At 35.7% G+C, this 24,078-nt stretch overlaps 3 protein-coding genes and 1 long non-coding RNA gene across 8 annotated transcripts; 3 read left to right on the top strand and 1 right to left on the bottom strand.

Annotated features, from left to right (window-relative positions):
• Positions 1 to 507: 507 nt before the first annotated feature.
• Positions 508 to 9,006, top strand: LOC101743854 (band 7 protein AGAP004871). 3 transcript variants are annotated; one of them, XM_012695270.4, is made up of 8 exons: positions 508 to 1,149; positions 1,233 to 1,274; positions 1,526 to 1,626; positions 2,232 to 2,387; positions 7,843 to 7,940; positions 8,015 to 8,176; positions 8,373 to 8,538; positions 8,776 to 9,006. In XM_012695270.4, the coding sequence occupies exons 1-8, from the start codon at positions 1,098 to 1,100 to the stop codon at positions 8,932 to 8,934; spliced, it is 936 nt and encodes a 311-aa protein (XP_012550724.1). In that variant the 5' UTR covers positions 508 to 1,097; the 3' UTR covers positions 8,935 to 9,006. The 3 variants fall into 3 exon arrangements, with proteins under 3 accessions (XP_012550724.1, XP_012550723.1, XP_004932048.1); XM_012695269.4 differs by having other exon boundaries at positions 554 to 831; XM_004931991.5 differs by lacking the exon at positions 1,233 to 1,274 and having other exon boundaries at positions 556 to 831.
• Positions 9,007 to 9,739: 733 nt separating this feature from the next.
• Positions 9,740 to 20,377, bottom strand: CPR130 (cuticular protein RR-2 motif 130). 3 transcript variants are annotated; one of them, XM_021351743.3, is made up of 5 exons: positions 19,083 to 20,377; positions 13,954 to 14,115; positions 12,073 to 12,300; positions 10,867 to 11,040; positions 9,740 to 9,919 (listed from the first exon to the last, which is right to left on the bottom strand). In XM_021351743.3, the coding sequence occupies exons 2-5, from the start codon at positions 13,969 to 13,971 to the stop codon at positions 9,827 to 9,829; spliced, it is 513 nt and encodes a 170-aa protein (XP_021207418.1). In that variant the 5' UTR covers positions 13,972 to 14,115; positions 19,083 to 20,377; the 3' UTR covers positions 9,740 to 9,826. The 3 variants fall into 3 exon arrangements, with proteins under 3 accessions (XP_021207418.1, XP_021207419.1, NP_001166640.1); XM_021351744.3 differs by having other exon boundaries at positions 19,216 to 20,377; NM_001173169.1 differs by lacking the exon at positions 19,083 to 20,377 and having other exon boundaries at positions 9,827 to 9,919; positions 13,954 to 13,971.
• On the top strand, positions 15,073 to 16,072 carry LOC134200960 (uncharacterized). Its single transcript, XR_009976093.1, has 3 exons — positions 15,073 to 15,214; positions 15,298 to 15,545; positions 15,650 to 16,072. It is a non-coding gene; the product is annotated as an uncharacterized LOC134200960 (long non-coding RNA).
• Positions 20,378 to 20,939: 562 nt separating the features above from the next.
• On the top strand, positions 20,940 to 21,767 carry LOC101742809 (large ribosomal subunit protein uL29m). Its single transcript, XM_004931906.5, has one exon. The coding sequence runs from the start codon at positions 20,940 to 20,942 to the stop codon at positions 21,711 to 21,713; it is 774 nt and encodes a 257-aa protein (XP_004931963.2). The 3' UTR covers positions 21,714 to 21,767.
• Positions 21,768 to 24,078: the final 2,311 nt, after the last annotated feature.

Genomic DNA, 24,078 nt, shown 5'->3' with positions numbered 1-24,078 from the left:
CATGTATGTTACTTGGTTATTAGAAATAAATATGTTAAAAAAATTACACTAAATGGAACATTTAAATATAAAATATCAACGGTTAAGTTTAAAGACGTAGAAACATAATATTATTATTACAATAAAGCTCACTTGCGACAAATATGAAATAATTATGTGTTTGTTTAGCTTTCTGGCTGGCTGCTACAGATCTAAAAGTTTAATTTATATTAAAATAAATGAAAACTATATTTTTTTTATATGACTCACGACGACTCACAGGATTAATACGAAAACTGTGAAATATTCGAAACGTCAAAAACAATATAATGACAATAAGAACACGAGATGTTTGAGATTGTTTACTTTTGCGTTTTAATTATCTCTACGACTCGCGAAAACTGGAGATAATCTGATATTAAAATATTGAATCTAGTACACAGATATCCGAGAGCAAAGTTCCGAGAGATGCAGTCATAAAATGAACGATCGGAAATTCTCAAAATGATGGTACAAACATCCGCTTTTAAATTATAAACTGCAACGGCGCAAGAGGCGGCTCTTCTTCCCGAATACCTGAAACTCACAATTTGGTTGATCGCGGTCCGGTGTGCGCCCGCGCCCGCCCGTCGTTATGCCCGAAAGTGCGTTTATTTATTTATTTTTATCGACAACCTGATCTCCGCGCTCCTCACCTTAGTTCCAATATAGACACCGAGAGGACACCACTACTTATCACCGGTTGACACAGCAGCTAATGCGTTCATTGTACATTACCCAACCTATTCCTCCACATGGATTTCGGTTGCCACGACAAGGACTCAGGGGAAGTGGAGTGCTACTTCGAAATACGTAAATACTTTTTGCATAAACGCTAACGACGGTGATTTATGGCTTTCTCATTGTTACCGAACACCGCACTCTAATTGATATTTTTAGTTAGAATCAGTGTAGTTTTTGGGTCGTGTAAACAGCTGGACTCCTGACAGTAAGTTAGTCTGTATGTCAGCGCATTCTGCGCTTGTTGGCCGAGTAATACGCTGTTGTAGGCATTTCAAATTACATTCCGTTGTATATAAATAACAAAATAATAACGTAGCATACGGCGGGCACGTAAAATGCGCAGGGAAGTAAGAACAGTAAGCACTAGGCGTGACAACGTACCTAGTCGTGAGTAAAACGAAAAAAAATAATTTAGACAGTTTTTTTTACGTGTCATTGCGGCTCTAATATTATACGTTTCGATATTTTAGATTGCGATACGGGTACTTCTTGCGCTATCACGATACAAATGCGTAAGTAGCTTGAAAAATCCGAGTGTGAGTGAGTGCCATCTTATAAGAAAGCCTATTTATTGTTGTGCGCTTACATATTATTATTTTCAAATTAACCTAATTTGTAAACAATTACGTTCGTAATCACTGTCTGTAATACTAGTTTGTTTAAATTAATCCAACTCTACTGTGAGTCAAATTGAAATATATATTTTCTACGTAATTAATCGTGGGAATACTAAAGGGAATTCAGTTTATTTTTTCTGTGACAGCGAACCCAGAAGCCGTTGGATGTGTAGAACGATTTGCAACTTTACTGTCATATCTACTTGTCATCATCACCTTCCCTTTTTCGTTATTTGAATGTTTTAAGGTACGTAATACAATTTAACTTTCAACAGCTCTAGTCTATTAAATAGATTTGCGAAATTACGCATTATTCTATTTTGATTACTTCAGATTTAGAAAGTCCTCATTGAAACATTCCATCTCATTTATTCATCTCAAAGTGAATAATGAATCTGCTTTCATCTATTTATCTCTTTAAGACAGTACAAAAACATGCTCTATGTATTAAATACCACTTTTTGATTACCTACCTGCCGAAACGTTCGAATACTACGATTCAAAGTATTGTAATCCGAAAATATGAAAGGTTATACTGTTATCTAAGCTAATATATAAATCTACAGTGGTTTTTACGAATGTTCCGTTATAACTACTGAACCATACATCCGATTGATTTGAAACTTGGTATCCAGAAAATACATGTACTTAATGGATAGGCTAATATTTATATGAGTGTTGGACTCTCTACACCAGTTGCGAGGGCGTTATTGATGAGAATCTTTGTGGGGGTGAGAAATAATAATGTTAATTTTAAATGCCCAGCGAAGCGGACGGGTACAGCTAATACTTTATAATATTCTATGCTATTATTTTTATATGTTATTTTTTAACGCTATCTTCTACAATCAGGTTGTGCAAGAATTTGAAAGAGCTGTAATCTTCAGACTAGGCAGATTAAGGAAAGGCGGCGCGAGAGGCCCAGGACTATTCTTTGTTCTTCCCTGCATAGACACTTATAGAAAAGTAGATCTACGAACGGTTTCGTTTGACGTACCACCACAAGAGGTAAGTAAAGAACGGTTCAAGAACAATTTAATATCGAAATAAAATGATTATAAGTTTCTATATTTATTTGAGTTAAAAATATGTACATATGTACACTCTACGCCTATTCAAATCATTTGAGAGTTTATGAGGTGATACATAACAAGTAAAGAATTCTAATCAGGTACCTTCGAATTAAGACAAATAATAGGGAAGTCGTTTCAAAAATCATGTTTTTTTTTGTTCGTAATCTTCAAGCACAGTTGTTGTTGTCAATTCATAGAAGGCTTTTGTTATAACACCGTCAACGTACGTTAACTGGTGTTCAAGAAAAACAACAAAAAAGTGCAGTGCAATTTGCATACATTTAGGGGATTTCACAGCGGGAACGTGGCCCATTTCAGCAATATTACATAAAAAAATGTGCTTCAATTTCTAATGAAGTCGTTCTGGCTCTAAAGGATAAGATGGATAAGGATATTCGTATCAAGCGATGCAATGGAATCCCGCAAGCAGGGACAAATGTTTCTAATGAAATACGTAGTTAAAAATGCTCACGATTGACTTCCACGGTTAAGGAATAACAATGTGTTATTATTAGTGGTATGTAGAACGTCTGGTGAGTCCGCACGGCTAGGTACCAGCGCCCTGCCTATTCCTGCCGTGAAACAGTAATGCGTTTCGGTGACAAGATTAGATCAGCCATTTTACTGTAAATACTGAAACCTCAAAACCTATGCCTCAAAGTGGGAGACGATACATTCATATGTACATATATGGTAACTATCGAAAATTCTTGACCGAAATCTTGACAAATGCTATTGGTAGTTTTGACAAAACCAATTAGTTTCATCAGTTTTTAATGTTACTTGGTAGTATGTACTTATTAAATTTAGATATCGATCGGCCCTCTCCAACATTCGCAACAATGCGAGCGCTGTAAAACAGAGTCGGTCTTCTCTCATCATTAACTCCTATTCCTGTTTCATAAAATATGTTGTTATGAAGCTGGACGTGTTTGTATACGTTTTAATAATTTTTATTTCTGAGAGCAGATGTATAGAAATATTTACACCGCGTGTGAAAATAAACCGACACCACTGTCTCGTTTTTCATTTCTCTCTTTTTTTTTTGTTTCCTAGCGAAAATAAATTCTGAAAAAATTTGCCGGTAAAATTGAAATATTAAAACAACTCTTACAAAATTTCATTTATATTCGGACAGAATAATGTTTGTTGGATCACTGATATTTTTTTAGCTACCTATTGCTAGTATAGTATCCTCGAAGGGTTTTGCCAGCTTCACCGGACGTGTAGGCGAGTTCACGGGGTTCAGCCTAGAGACTTTCCTGTCTATTCATTCAATTGTATCAACTTTTTTTCGCATAGACGGATTAAGGCTAACGACATTCCCGACCACTTGGTATTAAGTAGTTACCGAAGTCCATAGACATAAATTATAACAGCTGTTCTAACCCCTTCAAAGTGGAATGCATTACTGCTTCGCGGCAGAAAGAGGCAGGTTGGTGCCACCTACCCGCGCAGGCTAACAATACGTCTCACCAGAAATTGCGCGATTATATTTTTTGTTAAACGGTGATTCAAACGTGTAATTTAATTATAGTGTAATAACTATTGAAAGCTTGGAACAAGGCTGTAACGAACTGAATGAGTAAAAGATATAAAAATAATCATTATTAGGTCGGCGAGCGCGCGCACAATCGATTCACAAGTAACTATTGTTTTACACGTTGTTAAACTTTGATTGATAGTTTACGGCCACATCAATTAATCGTTAGCCATCTGAGTTACGAACAAACGGGTCAACAGCTTTTAATACCAATGACGCACATGAAAATGAAACAAATAGAATGCGTAAAATGTAACAACGAAGGAAAAGAACATGACGCTGTAGATTACAGTTCCTGATGACAGATATGTAGGAAGAATCGTGAAAATTTTGAACAATATATTATATGCCGTATATATTAATGCAAACTATAATTTTTGTTTTTTCGTGCTAAATTATCTTTCTCAAGAACGTATACATCATTACTTTTAGAAACAATTCATTTCACGTTGGCCTTCTACTGAAACAAGGTGCTTTATTTAGATTCATACTCTGAATCGATCATAGATAATTAATTATTTTATCAGCTCATATGTAAATACTTGTTCAATATCATAACCTGGGCTCTAGGTTTATTTTAATATGTCAAATGTTCGGCGGCTGCGAACAGACGGCAAGCAGATACGACCTCGGGCCGGCTAGCTTTAGGGCTGTCACCATGTTCTCTAATGAAATGAATAAAATAGATGAAATTAGCAAAATAAGATAGTATAGTTACGCTGTCTGGCAGAATTTATACCATTTTCACGTCCTAATTAAGCCAAATTGAATTTATAAGCACATCTAGTGCTAAATGTTTGACGCAAACGGTTAATGATACGTAGTTAGCAGAACTCATCATAAGACATCAACGTAAATAAAGCTACACGCACCTTTTGTATGAAGTTAAAATTTAATTTATACTATACCACAACTGTCCAACCATTCGATGCAGAACTAGAGCTACTTTTACTAAAGGAAATTGATAGCATGGAGATAAATGTCAAACCATCATATACCAGACTTGTAGAATCGTTACGAAAATAAAATATTAAGTCTTTTGATGACCCTACCAAATTCACAGACGAAACTTTAACGATCACAGACAATAAAATTAACAGTGATTATATTCTTTTGTTACATTTTTCAACTAGATACTTGAAATATTTCTTTTGATTATTTCACACTTGCTTATATCAATTAATTCAATAAGATATGTTGCGTAACTTTTTTTTTAAAAGTAATATTTTATTAGGAAACTTCAAAACTTTGACCAGTAACTCTTAAAGATTTTAAAATAATAAGTAAAGAGAGAAAGAGAGCATGAGATAAGCTTCTCCTAAAGTCCGCGAAATGTTCATTTTGCGTAAATAATGATGGTACAGCGCAATAACCTAGCAGGTACATTTAGGTACGGATCTTATATATTTCTGACGCGAAACAGTCTTGTGTTCTGGTTTCAATGGGGGAAACACTTTATATATTACCAATGAGACTTCAAACACATTTTTAAAAGCGATCGTATGCCCATCCAAAGCAGAAAAACCGCTAAATGTACCTTTACTCAGATTTATTATTATTATAAAAAAATTGTATCACATTTTTTTATTACACAACTGTAGTTAAATCGAATAGCGCATTACTAGACAGATATATTATAGATGGACAAAGAATGATATATTGTCAAGTAAAAAAATTTAACTCCTCTTTTTATTCTTACTAGACGATGACGATTTTTTTTTGATAACGCCATCTTGTTGTGTCTTTAAAGCGGTTAGTTGCCCTCAATTAAGAAAAATTGTATTATTAATCGCCAATAGATGTCGCTGATTATTGTAAACACGAATAAAACTACATTTTCTGAAAATAAAACTTAGCTAGATCGATTTATCGTCCCCGAAATCCCTTGTATACTAAATTTTATGAAAATCGTTGAAGCCGTTTTCGAGATTCAGATTATATATACCTAGTCAGGTCATAAATTCTGTCACATGTTTAATGTAAAATAATTGAAACAAGTTTATTCATTATGTAACCATTCATATACCAAAATGAACTTAACAAAACATAGATTATTATGACACTAAAGTTTATTCAAAATGACCTCCGTGATTTTGAATATAGGCCTTCAATCTGCGCGGCCAGTCGTCTATCGCAGCACGAACGAGGTCCATGTCAATATCGGCGGCTGCCTTAATCAAGGATGTCTTGAGTGACTCCAAATTGGGATGAGGCTTTGAGCACGCCTTTTCCTCCAAGTGTTGCCATATCTTGTAATCTAACGGATTCAAATCTGGACTGGAGGAGGGCCAGTCTTCGTGCCGGATGAAGTCGATTTCACGCGCCGCCAGCCAGTCTTGTGTGCTCTTCGCTCTATGAGCTGGCGCCGAATCTTGTTGGAATACCCAGTGCCTGTTATTGAACATGGTATGAGAAACAGGTTCCACAAGGTTCATCAGGACTGTATTTTAATACACAACTGCATTCGTTTTTTACACCTTTCTCACAAAAATGTACCTCTGTTAAGCCCCAATAAGAAACTTCCAACCATACCATGAGCGAGGATGGAAAATGACGTCGTTGGACACGCGGAATACGGTTGCTCGCTTCTTCACTACTGTGTGCGTACACCTTATCATTTTGTTTGTTGTAGCTCTCTTCTACGGTAAAATTTTTTCATCCGAAAAAAGAATTTCCCGATATTTTTTTCCCACGTACCGCTTCAACAAAGCGCGGCATCTCTTCAGTCTCAGGTCCATTAGACGAGCATTCAAACGATGTCCGGTTTTTCTTCGATATTCCCGAAGCCCTAAGTCTAAATTTAACACCCTTTTCACTGTGGTTCTGCTTAACCCCATCTGAAGGGCCAACAGTTTCTGCTTACGTTTGGGATTTCTTTGAATTCGCGCCTTCACAGCTTTTATCACTGCTGGAGTCCTAACAGACCGAGGGCGACCACTTCTTGACCTGTCATCTACACTAGAGTATTCATTGTATCGTTTGATACAAACGATACGATGGTACGATAAACGAATCTTTTGGTTATATTCAAATTTTTCAGTATGTTAAAAATTTGAATTGGCGCGTAACCGCAACGATGCAACGCAATAACTGCAACACGGTCTTTTTTAAGCGTCTACCCCATATTTAAAAATGAGTAAAATTCTAAAAGTATACATTTTTATTTTCATGAACAATTCGAAATTCGAATTCAATAAACTTTTTTGTGGCCAGCATTCTAAAAGAAAAGTTTTTACTGTGTGACAATACTTATGACCTGACTAGGTATATATATTAATATACAAGAATTGCTCGTTTAAAGGTATAAGATTTATGCCCTATGAAACTAGTTTAATAATATATAACAATTACGTTAGCTAACACAACCTAGAAAATATATGCATATTCGAAAAGTCCCGCAACTGCTCAAAACAATTAGATCAAGAAAAGGTTATCTTGTGTTAAATGAATCTGAAATATGTCGTTCCCACGGCATTTGAACTTGTCTAATGGCATCTAAAGTTAGACACGAAGTTAGTCAACGTTTATCTTAGCCATCTAAAACTTGAGTCTAGTTGTAAAAACGCTGCAGTGTGTTGTTTTTCGACAAAATGTATGTTAGAAACATTTAATAATAATAAATAATATGTCTTTATCTTTTTCGTCACTCTGTATAAGCTTTGGAAATAACTTACTAAGTAATCCAAACAATTTATATAAATCATACAATTGATTTTAATGTTTGTCAGTACAAGCAATCGATGCTAGCTAAAAATCAATCAACCCTAACTGTTTAATTCTTATTATAATAATATAAGAACACCGAAATTTTGTTCAATTACCTTTGCTTCTTTTTTTCTTACTGCAGGTACTAACGCGAGATTCTGTGACAGTGGCAGTGGACGCTGTAGTGTATTACCGAATCAAAGAACCCTTAAATGCAGTGGTGAGAGTTGCAGACTATAGGTAAATAAATGAATACGATCTGGGATGCTTCCTATTACTTCTTATAACTTAAGAATACTTTTGGTAAATTCCAGCGCGTCAACAAGACTCTTGGCCGCTACAACATTAAGGAATGTTCTTGGAATGAGGGATCTAGCGCAACTCCTCTCTGACAGGGAAGCAATCAGTCACATGATGCAAGCTAGCCTGGATGAGGCCACGGAGCCTTGGGGTGTCGAAGTAGAAAGAGTTGAAATGTAAGCACTAAAATAGCAGTAAATTTACAATTAAAAAAATATCTACTTTGAAGCGTTGGACATTACAAAACTTGTTTAACAAGTGTTGCACAGAACTATCGCGAATTTACACAAGAAGATGATTGTGTCGTGATGTTACATTCATTTTCAGGGAAACGATTACAGATAGATAGTTTTTACATAACTCTTATTTCAGTAAAGACGTCCGACTGCCCGTGCAGCTACAGAAGGCCATGGCAGCAGAAGCTGAGGCGGATCGTGAAGCAAGAGCGAAAATCATTGCCGCCGAAGGAGAAATTAAAGCATCAAAAGCATTGAAGGAAGCATCACTTGTCATGATCGACAATCCTATGGCCTTACAGGTACGAAAATTGTGTGTCGTTAGTTTTATTTCGCAATTATAATAGTTTCGTTACGGATTTGTTTGATGCAAGACTGAGAAACCAGCCCGGCCCGTTTCTATTGGAAGTTAAATCCTTTGCTTTGCTTCATGGAATAACCATTATTCAGTATCTAGTTTACTAAGTATATTATCGTGTTAAATCCCAGATTTTAATAACCCCTTAATGTTTAGTAATATTACGTTTTTATTATTATAGCTGCGCTACCTGCAGTCTTTGAGCTCTATATCAGCAGAGAAGAATTCCACGATAATCTTTCCATTCCCTATGGATTTCTTGAAAGCATTTTTGGGAGGAGCCGGACCAAGTACAACGCACCAACCAAGCGTACAAATGACACAATCATTACCAATATAGTTTCATTAGTTTACAAATTCTGTATCAATTCTAGTCAATCTAATTTAATAAAATAAATTCGTTTCCCAACCATTCCCGTTCATTTTTGTTACGTAATTATCAAATATGACCGTGTTAGATTTGTTTTTACCGAAGTCCCTGTGCATATTTGTTAGCTCAATTTATCTTGCTTTATATCTTTATATCTTTAATCTAATGATGACGCTTCTAGATTTTAAAATTGCTTGAATTTGTAGATTTCGATACCACTAAAAGATTGCCGAAAGCACCAAAATGTTTTGGATCAATACACATCAACTGGTTTCCTAATTAATTACCATCCGTCATAAAGCAATCAATCGGCCAAAATCGTAGTAATTGCTGTAGATATTTTTTTATGGGTGGACGAGCTCACAGCCCACCTGGTATAAAGTGGTTACTGGAGCCCATAGACATCCACAACGTAAATGCGCCACCCACCTCGAGATATAAGTTCTAAGGTCTCAGGTATAGTTACAACGGCTGCCCCACCCTTCAAACCGAAACGCATTACTGCTTCACGGCAGAAATAGGTAGGATGGTTTTACCCACCCGCGCGGACTCACAAGAAGTCCTACCAAGATTAATCTAGACCTTCAAACATTACACTAACTGAGAACATATTATTATTAAGCATTTTAGAATATATACCAAGCACATCTCATCTCCTAAAATCATTATCACCTTACACCTAAGTGAACTATAAATTGTTATATTTCTAGATTATTTGTCTAAAATGTTTACAGAGTTCCGCAGTGCTAAATTTACTACATTGTGTATAAAGACCTTTTTTCTTTTCCAACGATTTAATAAAGGATAACAATAATAAATAAGTCAACATCGATACTATGTACTATTTAAATGTTTTATAAGACTAGTAGTCGTTGGAGTCATCTTCGTCTTGTTTCGGATGTCCGTAATGTACGGGCGCTTGAGCTTGACCTCCGGCCTTTTTGTGTACTACAGCCTGAAAAATAAATGTTTTTAGAAAAGGAAAATATTCTCTGTTAAATTCGTTATTTTTAAATGTGTTACCTCAGAACTTTCTCCTAGGTGAAACGAATTTGTTAATTCTTTTTATTTATTTGAAGGCTGATATGGTCCTATTTTTATCAAGATCTGACTAGTAGTTTTTGGGTTATCTATATATTAATACGTGAAGTAAAAACTTTGTACCTCTGTTTACGAAAATTGCGCAGACGGTGGAGTATGAAATTTTCCACACTTATAGAGAATATAGAGAAGGAGTGCAGAATGTTTCTATTTTTTTAAATTATGCATAAAAAATAAAGCAATTAAAAAAAACATTACACACACTACCATGTATTTGTCACACACACGCATGCATACTATTTGTTTATTGTCAAACTTTTCTTATTGCTTATAGTCTGTGGTCAAATTGAGAATAGATTAAATATTGTTTGTCTTTCATTATATATCTCCAAGCGTAATCTTAGCGAAATCTGTGATTATAGAAGTATATTAGTCGTCGATAATAGAATCATAATAGTGTAAAAACGTAAAATTTCAATTAATTATAGTCTAATTACGACTAAGCTGATGCACAGGTAGGAAAAAAAAGACCATCAGGTCTAGAGAGACCATATCAGCGTCACCGGACTAGTAGGTGAGCTCAAGGGGCTCAAACCTGACGATGCTGCTGACACTGACCCTAGCAAGAGCAGTGCTTCGCAGAATCTACCACTGGATCGAAAACGCGACCCACTGAGAAGATCCGGCGAGAACTCAGTGGACCATGTCTATGGGTTAATTCACTCGTCGAACCTTTGTCGCCAGCGACGGGTTCGACGAGGACCTTGACCCGTGCTTGCGGTACTTAAAAGCACAGTTAATGGATCGGGAGGAATGACGACAAAGTAGAATATGGTGAACTAAAAACACAAAGCAACGTACTTGGAAACCGTTCTTCGGGTCTGCTGTATACCTAACCAGTCTAACGGAACCGTCGGGCTCAACCAGCGAATATTCTCCACGCACGACGTCGCCGTCACGCTGTTCCTTGTGGTTCTGGAGGTTTCCTGTGTGAGGATCTTCTACGCCATAAGCGTATGTGTAGTCCGGCTTGGCCTGAGAATAAACATACATTTATTTTATCCGTAATAATAATTCTAGAGTCTAGATGAGAATGCGCCGACTGTAGCTATCTCTAAATGTAACGAGCTGTGCGAATTTGCGCGTTGTTTTTTCGATGTTGGTATCAATTTCGAATCGATCAGATAACGCACAAAGAAAAAAATATAAAAATACAGTCATTCAAAAGTGTAAGTTTACTTTTGAATGCTTAATAATCGTCGAAAGATTGAAATATGTACGAGTATATCCAATATTTACTAAGGAAAATTTACAATTTCTTAAAAATTAAAATTTAAAGTGTGACACAGATACGATAGAAACAGCCGCACTCGTAAGACAACACTGTATTAAGCGATCTTCAACAGGATTTACTATTTATTGTTTTTTTCTATATGACACAATGCCTAGTCTATAAACACGATTAGCCGCCAGTTCGTAACGTACATAGTTGTTTTTATAAGTTTAGACGAGTTCCACCTTATCTTATATAGCGACGGGAGCTCAAATATATCACAGCTTAAACGCCTCCTTGAAAACACTAGCCTAAAATCTCAACAGCATTGGGGTACTAAATAGATTTAATAGGCTCAAAGCCACAACTCGTCATTGCTTCGCCGCAGATGTAGGACCAATCGGTATTACCATCAATCCATAAGGGCTGAGAACACGCGGGATCATCAGTGCTCAGGGGATAGTTACGAACGAGTAATGGGAGGCTACACGCCGATGTCGTTACTTTTCTTTTTCCTACCTATGCTGATAGCCTTGAGAGACTATTTCAGCTTCACCCTAACGTGTAGGTGAGCTCACGGGACTCAAACCGCAGTGTTGCTAACACTGGCCCTAGCAAGAGCAGTGTTTCGCAGAATCTACTACCGGATCGGAAACGCGACCCACTGAGAAGATCCGGCGAGAAACTCAGTGGGCTGTGTCTATGAGTTAATTCGCTCGTCGAGCCCTTCGTGATGGTGTCGTTGCGCGATGAGAAGCGTGAACTGAAAACATACTAGTTGTAATTTTACATACCACGTAATCTACGGTCTTCAAATGTGCATATTTGGCGGTGTCCGGGTGTATTTTCCCTGAATTATGATCGTATCCGTAATCTGCGTGTTGTTGAGCCGGAATGCCTTCAGCCGCCGGTACTTGGACTTCGACGATCTGACCGCTGACAGGCCCACTGAACCGGTTATAGGAATAACCTCCCGTTTTTCCAGTGAAGGCTGGAGTTGCTAACAGGATCGCGACAAATATCTGTATTGGAAATTTATTAATTTTTGATCGTTTATTTGCACGCAGTATTTAGTTACCTACTACAGTAAACAAATTCCTAAAAAAACTTCTACGTCACGTACTCTTCTTCTTTGTCTCACTTTATCCCACTCGGTAACGATTTCTTCTATACTATTCTCGTCTATCAGCCGTCATCTCAATACTGATTCCTCTTTCTTTCATATTGTCATTCACACTCAATCCATGTCTTCTTTGGTCGACCTCTCACACCTCTTGTATCACGTATTAGTTTTTTGAATAGAAATGACATACAGGTAACCGACATATAACACGGTATTTTACAACAAAGTTCCACTCTAACACGAAAAGACAAATTCCCCAAAACCGTCTTATATATAACACGGTACTTTTACAACACGATAACAAGATTTTTTGTTTAAAATTATTTATTATATGAAATTATGTGCTATGAACATACAATATATGCGAATAACCGAAATTTTAAAGCTTATTTTTTGTCTATAATAGCTAAAAAAAATATATAGGTATAGCTAAGATGTTTCATTTAGAACAATTATTCTCCTTCTTGTATTGGCTTCTAGTATCATATAATATGATTTCGCACTACACGGGACTTTGTGGAAATGTACCTACCGTGTTATAGGATGGTTACCTATACTAAGTATAATTTAAAGAAACCTAACAGTGGGTTTCATAAAAACTAAGCACAAATTAAGCAATCATTAATAAAACATTAAATTTGTCATTTTTATTAGAACTCTGAATGTACAAAAATGATTACTCATTGACATTTTCATGAACGTCCTACTTCTGTTGGGCAAAAAAATGACCTTCACGGTTGATAGGTACTATCTCGTTACTCAACTGCCGGTGACAATGAAAACTAATAAGCGGCGAAGAAAGTTGTGACCTGAGGCTTTAGCTTCGAAATAAATGGGTTATTTACGCAAAACCTGCATTACACAGCATTCATGATTGACGCTATTTCAATGTCATATTATTTAATAAGATTTTGAATTTTAAACTAGGTTATAGAATTATAATACTCGTAATTAAAATAAATAAAATATTGCTGTAAGTACATTTTTTTGATAAAGTAAAAAAAAGTCGTTTAATGGATACCCGAGGACTACGTAAATACTAGTAAAAACCAGTTCTGCTCTTTTTAATAGTTTTCATTTGCTTGAAGTTAGATCGCGTTCATTAGAGTAATTTAATTATTAACAAAACACAATCAAATTTATAAATTTATCAAAGCTCACACATCAGATATCAACAAGATTCATTCCTTTTTTTTTATTGCTTAGATGGGTGGACGAGCTCACAGCCCACCTGGTGTTAAGTGGTTACTGGAGCCCATAGACATCTACAACGTAAATGCACAACCCACCTTGAGATATAAATTATAAGATGTCAGTATAGTTACGTAGTCAATACTAATAATCATTTTCTGTTATTTCTATTATACATACATTATTTTTATGGGTATGTATATAACAGATTCGTTTTTCCGCTTTATACTAAAAAATAAAAGCTCTTCTGAAAAGAAACAAGAATAACTACATCTCTACATTAAATATTTCTTGAAACGTTTATTCATTACCGATCAACTTAAGCACTATTACAAACAAATAAGGTTAGATACAACGTTACCTTAAATAAAAAGGCCATGATGTAAAATTGAAACGACGGGGTGGTGGACAGCAGCAAAGATCCAGGCAGGACTGATGCTTGTTCCACGGGTCTTGAGGTTTTATACCGGCCGTTAATTCAGAAAGAATACGTGCAATCGTGAACTTGTCTAGTTGCGGCAAACTATGAATCAATAATTTTCAATAATTCGGCATCGGCTAGGCTACGCAGCGGAACGTTAAAAACATTGCGTAGGTTAAATTTCAATGCGAATTGTCATGAAATGTTGTTTATTACCGAGCATATGGAAAAGAAAAAAATTTATACCTCCATCAATGGTTGAGATAGATAAATATTTGTAAATTAAAACTTGTATTCATATGTTAAAAGCTTTATTCAAATATAAAATAAGATTAAGCGTTCTTAGAAAACGATTTTCGATTCATTTTATATATATCTTACATTTTCCTTTTTTAATTTGATCTCGTAAAGGCGGGAAAACAATTGATAACAAAAAATCGACAATAGCAAATAAAAAAAAAAGTTTTTGAGAAAAAAAAGGAGAAACGGTACTGTTCGGTTTTGGCTTTGCCAATTTATATGTATTTAGACATTTAATATGTTGACAGAAAACAAGCAGATATAAGTATAATACGTATAATATATATTAGGTAAGTCCGGGGTAGATGGCCATATGGGAGAGATGGCCTATCGAAATATTTCAAAGTATCCTTCATTAACGGCCGTTTTCAATAACGTATCTGAGTTTTCGGATAGATAGCTATCTCCGAATATCAGCAAGAGCGTATCTATCCTTAGTTTGCGTTTCACAATCACGGATAAGTGCTATCTCTCTTTGACCAACAGTAGATAGCTTCTTCCCTCCGATTTATCCGAGCCTCTTGATACGTTTCGTTCTACTACAAATACGAAACAACATCAGGTTCAAGACTTATTTTATTTTATTCTAAATTATAACTATAATTTAACCAGCATATTGTAGACTATCATAAACACATTTGTTTATAACAAAAAGTAATAAAAACATATGTAGATTTTTTTAAATTGGACGTATTGCTATTTTTATCCTAGTCGAAATTATGAAACGAAACGTTTTGACAGTCCGTTTGCCAATAAGCAGTGATCAGTTTCTTTTGTTTGTTTTTCTATTGTTTACCTACTATATTAGATGATGACTTACCTCCAAAACGTTTTAAAACTTTCGTTTATAATTCTAAGTGTGTTTATAATTAAAGAGCTACAGTGAAATAAAATGAATTCTGTAAGTATCTATGAACTACATTGATAATAATAATTTTACTTTGAAAACTTTGAGTTCAAGTTTAGAAAATGTATCTTTTTCAGTCAAGAAAGGCAGCACCCATGACAAAAGATGAGACGATGATTCTAGCAGAACTTGTGGCGGCGAAAAAACATTTCAATAATAAGGCAACAAATGCCACAAACAATAAATTGAAGGAGCAGGCTTGGCAAACCCTTGTAAATGATTTTAATTCGTCGATTCGTCGTTTCCCACGAACTCCATCGCAGCTTCGACTAAAATGGGAAAACTTAAAGAACGCTACGGCAACATAAGAAACAACCTTAGTAAGGTTAGTATAATTAGTTGATTGTTTGTCTCTAATAACACATTGATAAACATGATTTTTTCTTCAGGTTGCCGTAGTATTTGAAATAATTATGCTCTTTGTTACAGGCTGGAGGTGGTAAGGATTGCAGATGAAATTTTGGATAAAGCATGCACATTGTTGTAGGTCACATATAATATTTTTAACACTTTTACAGCCAAGCTTACTTTTACAACAGGAAACAAGATGGAAGAAAAGAAATGCAAGGCTAGCATAGGGACAATGCATTAGCAGAATATCTAATAGCAAAAAAGAGACTTGACTTGGAAAATAAAGAAAAGGAGATTGTTGTAGCAAAAGTTAAGTTAGATTTAGATAATTTAAAAAATTAAAAATTACTTAAAAGGAATATTAAATTTCATAAATTAAGTAGGCAATAATAATTTTATGTTAGATATTTTTTAAGTATATGTACAAATTCTAAATTAAAATCTTGCATGTACTAACTACCATGTAATTATCATTTTGGAAAATAAAAAATAGTCAAATTATCTTTGGAGTTTATTTTATAAATTATCTTTGGAAGCAATTATTTATAAGTACATAGTTGTATTTCAGATGTAAGTTTTGAAAAATTGTTACGAACAATTATATTATTTTCCTGTAATGTATCTACGACTGAAATTTCTGATTCTAATTCTTCTAAATTCATACTTCTGACGATATTATGCAGCATGGCAGCTATAATAACAGCTTGCATATTTTCTAGTTTTAATCTACTTTTCAATGATATACAGGGAGTCTTCTTTTACAAACACCAATGCATCTGAAAATTATACATTATTCGCTTAAATTATTTTACAATACAGTATAACAAGCTCTTAACTAAAAAAAAAGATTACCTCTCTATAGTATTTCTTGTTTTAATATGTGATTCATTTTAAATCGTTCCGATTGAGTATGTGGGTTAATTAATCACGTTAAAAGATAGGGTTGTGGGGATAGCCTCTATCGGCAAGCAAATAGCAATTTCCAAGTCCACCTTGTTATCAATGTTCTCTTGATATGTATATAATTTATTATAATAGTGTCATATAAAATTCATATAAACATCTAAATATATAATATAAATAAATAAAAATATAATAATAATATATAATAATAATAATATAAATAAGGTAATATAAATAAGAAATACCTTTTCAATCGGAATGGTTAATTATAGCTGTATCATGAGTAGACCCAGGCCATCAAGCAACAACATTTTGAAACATCAATGATGCATTGCACACAAATTACACATTCAAAATACTCTTTTTCTATTTCTAAATTCCTCTCCTATATTTGAATCTGTAACACAAATATAAAATGTAGAGGTATCAGTGTGTAATAAGAATGAAGGTAAATAGCCTACCAGGTTATAGTATTAGTATATGAATGTCATTTAGGGCACCATGGGAATCCAGCAGTATTATAGAATTCCTGTTGAGTGTGATTTTGTAACACAACCAAAATTAGGTATAATTTTGCTATTGCTATAAACAAATATAAGTTGTAATAACGAATACTTTTATGGTTAAAATTTATCTTACCTTTTTGACGTTACACTCAAATATGGTCTCATTAAATTAATCAATTCATTCACAATACCTTTGCTCAGAAATCTATAGTCAAATTCGTAATTATTGATCTTCGCCATGTAATTCAGACGATCTTTATTTTCCTAACCATATGATATCGGCCTCACTATCACTATCTGCATCACAATCCATTATCATTTGAAATAATTCCATATCACTATCATCACTGCTACAATATGCCAATATGAAGAGAAACAATTATTAAATTATAGCGATTTACTTTCGAAAGATAAACATGTAACCGGCCGATTTTGACAGATAAGCGAATGCCCATACTAGAGATAGCGCCGCCTACCGGAGAGTTACTTAAAACTCATATTGAAACGGAAGTAAGCACGATTTGTATGAGCGTTCTATCTTTAGCAGGTTATCCGTCCTCCCGACGATGGATAGATAAATCCGATAGGAACTGCTGCCCGTCGATAGGTTATTGGAACGTAAGTAAGGACAAAAATATAGATTTGTCTATCTTTAGTAACCGAAACTAGGGATAGATAGGTTATTGAAAACGGCCGTAAGTGCCACCGTTCACCGTTTAGCATTTAGTTCGTTGTCGTCGTGCGTGAGGACAGCGGTGCGGCAAAACATTTGGCAAAAAAAAAAGAAAATGTAAGTAAATCCTTTGTTTTTTGTTTCGACTATTGTAAATATTTATGTGATGTTTTTTGTTTTAAACAATTGTGGTATAAGTTTCTTTAAATTATGATGATATTTGTATTTGATGTAAAGTATACAAACAGTGCTACGTTGTAACTTCAAAATTGTTTGTTTCGTGTCATGACTTGTTTTAGTTTTTATTGTGGCCGTCTCTCCCGGAAAAAAGGAGTGATGGCCAATTGCAGTCGGTATATGATGGCCATGGTGCCATGTCACAGAAATGATGTTCTCTACAAAATATTGATTTTCTTATTTGTTTTAGATACCTAATAAAAAAGAGGAAAGGCAGTGGCTGTGAGAGGAAACTGGTTGGAAGAATCACTAAAAGCAGCTATTAATGGTGTGAAAAATGATGGATTATCCATACGCGCAGCTAGTCACCAATATCAGATACCTAGAAAGACATTAGAACGAAAACTAAAGAAGAATGATGACAAGAAAGGCCCTATGGGACCACCTACCTTATTCGGAGAACAAAATGAGAAGAAATTGGTTGCTCATATTAAAACAATGCAAGCTAAAGGGATAATGTCAGAAAAATAGCTTACGAATTTGCCGAACAGTTAAAATTAAAACATAGATTCAACAAAGACAATCAGAAAACAGGATATGACTGGTTGCAGTTGTTCTTAAGCCGAAATACTGATATTACACTTAGGAAGTCAGAAGGAGTTTCTTTGTCTAGAGTAAATGAAATGAATAGATCAGAAGTTAATGCATATTTACAAATATAAATTGCTTGAAAGCGTCCTTATACATGAGAATGAGATGCTACCTCCTAACTGCGTATTTATCATGGATGAGTCAGGCCTACAGTTAAACAGTCGTCCGGGGCACGTACTTGCTTCCAAAAGGTTCTAAAGCTTTTTCCACAGTAACATCAACTAAAAAAGGGGAGACAATAACCATTATAGCCTGTTGCAATTCAGAAGGCACGTTTTTGCCACCTGCCTGTATGAAAGGAAAAAATAAAAAGCCTGAGTTTGAACACGGAATGCCTCCAGGATCAAAACTATTCATGTCTCAAAAATCAGCATATATAACATCAGAAATATTTTTAGAATGGCTAAAAACACACTTTGTTCTAAGGAAACCAGCCGGGAAAGCTGTCTTTCTGTTAGACGGCCACTCAACTCATTCCAATTCTGTGGAAATGTTGGAATATGCCATTTAGAATGACATTCTTTTGGTATCAATGCCTAGTTACACGTCTCATTATCTCCAGCCCTTAGTTCGTTCTGTTTTTAATTCACTAAAACATTACTTCTATGAACAGTCTAGACCAGGGGGTCGGCAACGCGGAGCCCGCGGGCGCCATGGCGCCCCCGATCGATTTTTAATGCGCCCTCGCTGGACTAATGTAAATGTATGTATGACAGCCACAGCGATTTACTTACTCTTGTCAAACGGCGATATACAGGAAGTAGTCAGTTGAGTTTAGGATTCTGCATAGATTAGCAGTTAGCTAACCTTGTGCGTATCTAATAACACGGACGTATTTTTTGTTAGTGTATGATCGTATTTCGAATAGACCACGCGTAGACCGTGCATTTAAAACTACCAAGTAATCCGAAATAATTATTTTCTTTCAATACCGAACAAAGCTTAATGACTCATATTTAGATATCTAATTGTTTAAGGACCGGGAACTCTAAATATATCCCCAATTATAAGAAATTAGCTGAAAATATGGACACCCAAGTTTCACACTGAATTATATGTATCATTATGTATGACACCAACAAAATAAAGTTATAAAAAATCGGTTTTTTTAATGCCCATTGATACCTGTTGATTATCTGTAAAATATGCGCCCTCGGTGATTTTCAAATTTAGTAGTGCGCCCTTAAGGACAAACAGGTTGCCGATCCCTGGTCTAGACTTTGGTTAATCCACAACCCAGGACGTCGAATATCGAGACTTTCTTTCGGAGTTTGGCTTAACAGGGCTTGGGGAAAAGCAGCATCGTCGGAAAATGCAATTGCTGGTTTTAAAGGAACTGGAGTGTACCCCCTTAACCCAGAAGTGGTGCCAGATTATGCGTTTTTTCAAGAATCTACAGATGACTCGACAAATACTTCTGTTACACAAGTGCTTTCACATTGTAAATCTGCTGTGGACAATCAGAAGGAACCTATACCAGGTTGTTCTTATGAACCAATAATAAATGAAACAAAATATAGCTCTGAAATCGTGGCTAAAAATCTTTCGTTAGAACTGCCACGATGTCTAATGTTTCACACCCGAGTACTCCGAAAGAGGCTTCGTTCAGTAAGAATCCAGACTACACCCTATCTCGAATTTTACAGGATATATCAGCTATTCCACAAAAACTGATTCAAGTGCGTAAAAGAGCAAAGCAACACTATTGACTTCGGAAGAACACATAAAAACTAGAAAAAATGCTGCAGAAAAAAATATAAAAAAGGAAAATGTAATAAAATGTGTCAAAACAAAGAAGAAAAAAAAAGAGAGAATAGAAGGAGCTGTTCTATATTTAAAAAGAAAAGCCATTCGAAAACTATCTGAGAATAGTGACGATATTCCATAAAAAATATTGTCAGATAAGAATGAGAAAAAAAAGCTAGACGAAAAGGACAACTGTCGTGGCCAGTCGTGGGTATGGTGAAAATTATTTACTACGAAACACTTCTCACATATGAGTCGTCTATTATCAAAGGCGGCAATCTGTACATTTGGACAAAAAAATTTTAATGATATGTCAATACAGATTTATTTGAATATCATCGTCTCCTTCAAAGAATACGGTTCAAAACCTGCATTAAATAAAGGTTAATAGTTAACCTGTTATTTATCTAAGATGTCGTTCCGAAGAGTTTTGTGACTGCCAATGGAATACAAAGTCAATAATTCGTTTTTCTGATTTACCAATCATTGTCCAAAAGTCAGATTGCCGCCTTTGATAATAGACGACTCATATAAAAGATTAGGCTGTATGGTGTGATACTTTTGCCTTTCCATTTGGAAAAATAAAACTACCACTATCTATGGTTAATATTTTTAAAACTGTAGAAGTAACCATAGATTATACACTTAATATATTTGAGAGAAGTAACCAAGAAAAGTAAAACGAAGTCATTAAAAAATATATTGTATAGGCATGAATACTGTAATAATAAAAAATATTTTTCGAAGTACCACTACATTATGTATGCGATCACAAAAATCTATCAACACAGCAGCAGCTTGTATTGTTAAAAGGGATTTCCACACAACCAAACCTACGCAAGATTTAATGGAATTCTTTGATGCAAAGAAGAATTGGCCTGAAACTAATATAAGAGTAGGAAGAGCTTGGAAACTGGACGAGTTGCGATTAAAGTCCAATACAGATTTGCACAAATTGTGGTATGTACTTTTGAAAGAACGTAATATGCTTTACACTATGGAACATGAGTGCAACGAAAGGGTTCGACTGTTCCCAAATCCAGAAAGAATTGACAAAGTTGAAGAATCAATGAATAACATAGAATCGGTTATTAGAGAACGTAATATTGCTTACTACAAGCTTGAAACAGGTGAAACTGGAGAACGCCCTGTGAAAGATGTTATAAATCTTATAGGAATGCCAGAAAAGTATCAACCGTCAGAATACGATACACCTAAATTTATGAACACACGTTGGGTAAGACCATATCTAAAACATGGCTTCATCAACAGTTTGGCAGTAAAAAAGTTTAGAAGATTGTATAATGAAAAAATCCATAGCGAAGTGAGGAAAGCACACAATAGAGACTTTAACCATGTCCAACATTTACTCAAACGTTTCCCTAACCTTGATATGGATACTTTAAAAGCAGAATATCCAAATGTTGATATTGAAAAAGCTAAAAGAACAAAGAAATCAAGAGGACATTTTATGCCAACTTATTAAGTTATTGGTTATTTCCCCTATTAGTTAATTAAAAATAATATCACTTTTTGTTAATTATTTGATTATTTCAAAACTAATATATTTTTGAAACACTCCTTAGCGGCAGGCAAGGCATATTATAAATATAATTATATAGGTAGGTATTGGCCATCCTTCCTATTTCTCCTGCAAAACAGCCATGTGTTCCAGTTCAATGCGTTCGAGAGCTGTTATACAATTGAGATTCTGATTCATCCATCTATGGAATATATAAAGTATATAGTCTAAAGTTGACTATCATTCACATTATATTCTAAAACAAATATACTGTTTGTCAAAATTAGTAAAGCTTATATCAAATAGGTAGTTAAAATAGAACAAAATAAAAACAAGTGTTTTATGTTTAATATAGCAAAATTATAAAACATTATATTATACATACACTAAACAAAACATTAGAAAATAAATGAATAATTATCACAAGTACCTATTTTGATATTAATAACAATGACCTATAACATTAACATTTTAGGGAAACCCAACATCCTTTAAACCCTTTCTTGAGTAGAACATCAACAAAGCAAGGGTTCCCAGTCTGCTACTACTAATTTACCTACCATTATATTGCTACAAATGGCCTTGCTAAACCATTTTGAGGCATAAATTAGAAATTGTTTCTAATCAACGGAGATTCTCTTCAACTAGGACTTAGGACATCCTCGGGGTGGCGCCGCGTGTTGTAGTGTTGACCGCGGGAACTCCCCTACTCTGACCGGGTTTTGACCCCGGACGGAGATCGGACGCCGGGTGTAAGAGTGCAGGGGAGTCGTTTAGTGGGTGGGCCCGCGGTCTGCTCTCAACACCTGCAGATCGTTGAGTCTCACATACCCCGCGCGCCCCCTAGGCGCGGGGACCTCGTAGGAGGTTCGGCCCTCGGCCCGAAAAAGAAAATGTGACGTCTCAAGATGGGCAGTGGCATTGATGTGGTTGATGTCTATATGCTCCAGTGACCACTTGGTGACCACCAGATGGGCCGTATCTTAGATTTGACTCTAGTCACTTGGCAGACTACACCTTCAGTCTATCTTTCAGACACTGGTACATATTTGTGATGAAAAGATTTTACATAGGTAGCTTACCGAACGTTGCCCATCTGAGCTGGATTCGACGATTGACCTGTTTTTCGAAGTTGAATTTACCTAACTAGACAGTATGCCCCCAGTAAATATACTCGTAAATAACTTCGAGCGCAGACCTTCCGATCTTTATAGGAGTGAGCACTACATGAGCGTTTGGCATAATTTACGTTTTTTCCATGTTCATATTAAGGCTTCTAGAATAGAAGCTCTATTGTGGTTATTGCGCATTGTATTGAAGTCCTCCAAGATCTCAAATATAACCATACTATCGTCAGCAAACCTATAGAAGACGAATTAGAAAGGAAGGGATACTGGTGGCCCGGTGGCCTTTCACCAGAACAGATAGGCTCAGCCAGGAGGTGTGGGATTTGAGAACTGCTGCCCGAGAGCCTCCAAAGGAGACCTAACAGCTCAAGCGCAGCTTCTTCGCGAATCCAGCACAAGATCGGCGAGAAACTCAGCGAGCTGATTGATGTATGGACTAGGTTGCACGTCGATGGCTTTGGCGTGTTCGATGAGTACGGTTACCAGGGTACCTTAACCTGCTCCTAATGCTAGAGCTGCAGGCGTCTAATAATAGTGTTAGTGGATGGGATGGATCTGTAAGAACGTGTCTAGGGCGTCGACAGTGACAGATGAGTTATGTACTCGCCGTTAATATTTGTGCATAGTCCTTTCCGGTTCAGGACTTTGAAAACATCCTCCAACGCAACTGTAAACAGTTTCGGAGACATAACACACATAAGACATATATCTTCCTTCCTCACGCCACGCTGCAGGATGGATCCCAAAGGTCGGGTCCCAAACGAAGGGCTCGACAAGTAAATTATCCTATAGAGACAGCCCACTGGGTTTCTCGCCGGATCTTCTCAGGGGTAGATTCTGCGAAGCACTCCTCTTGCTAGCGCCAGTGTTAGCAACACCTCCCATTTAGGCTCCGATAGCTCATCTACTCTACGCTAGGGTAACGCTGATATAGCCTCTAAAGGCTCTCAGCATAGGTAAGAAAAAAAATGTAGAGACTGCAATACGGTCTCATTCGAATCAAAGAAAGCTTTATGGTAGTCGACAAATGCTAAGCAAAGCGACAAGTTATATTCTTATAGATCTTTTGTTCAACCTGCGCAGCGTATCAATGGCCTCCGGTACTATAGTACGAGTTTATACTAAAGCCTTTTCGAAAAACAGCTTGTTCCAGTGACTGGAAGTCATCCTCAAACCTCAAACCAGGTTGTCGAGTAATTGGG

The sequence above is a fragment of the Bombyx mori genome, chromosome 22 (genome assembly GCF_030269925.1).
Source record: "Bombyx mori chromosome 22, ASM3026992v2".
Classification (NCBI taxonomy): Eukaryota; Metazoa; Arthropoda; class Insecta; order Lepidoptera; family Bombycidae; genus Bombyx; species Bombyx mori.
Note: the sequence above shows the minus strand (reverse complement) of the source record. Positions and strands in the feature narration are given on the sequence as shown.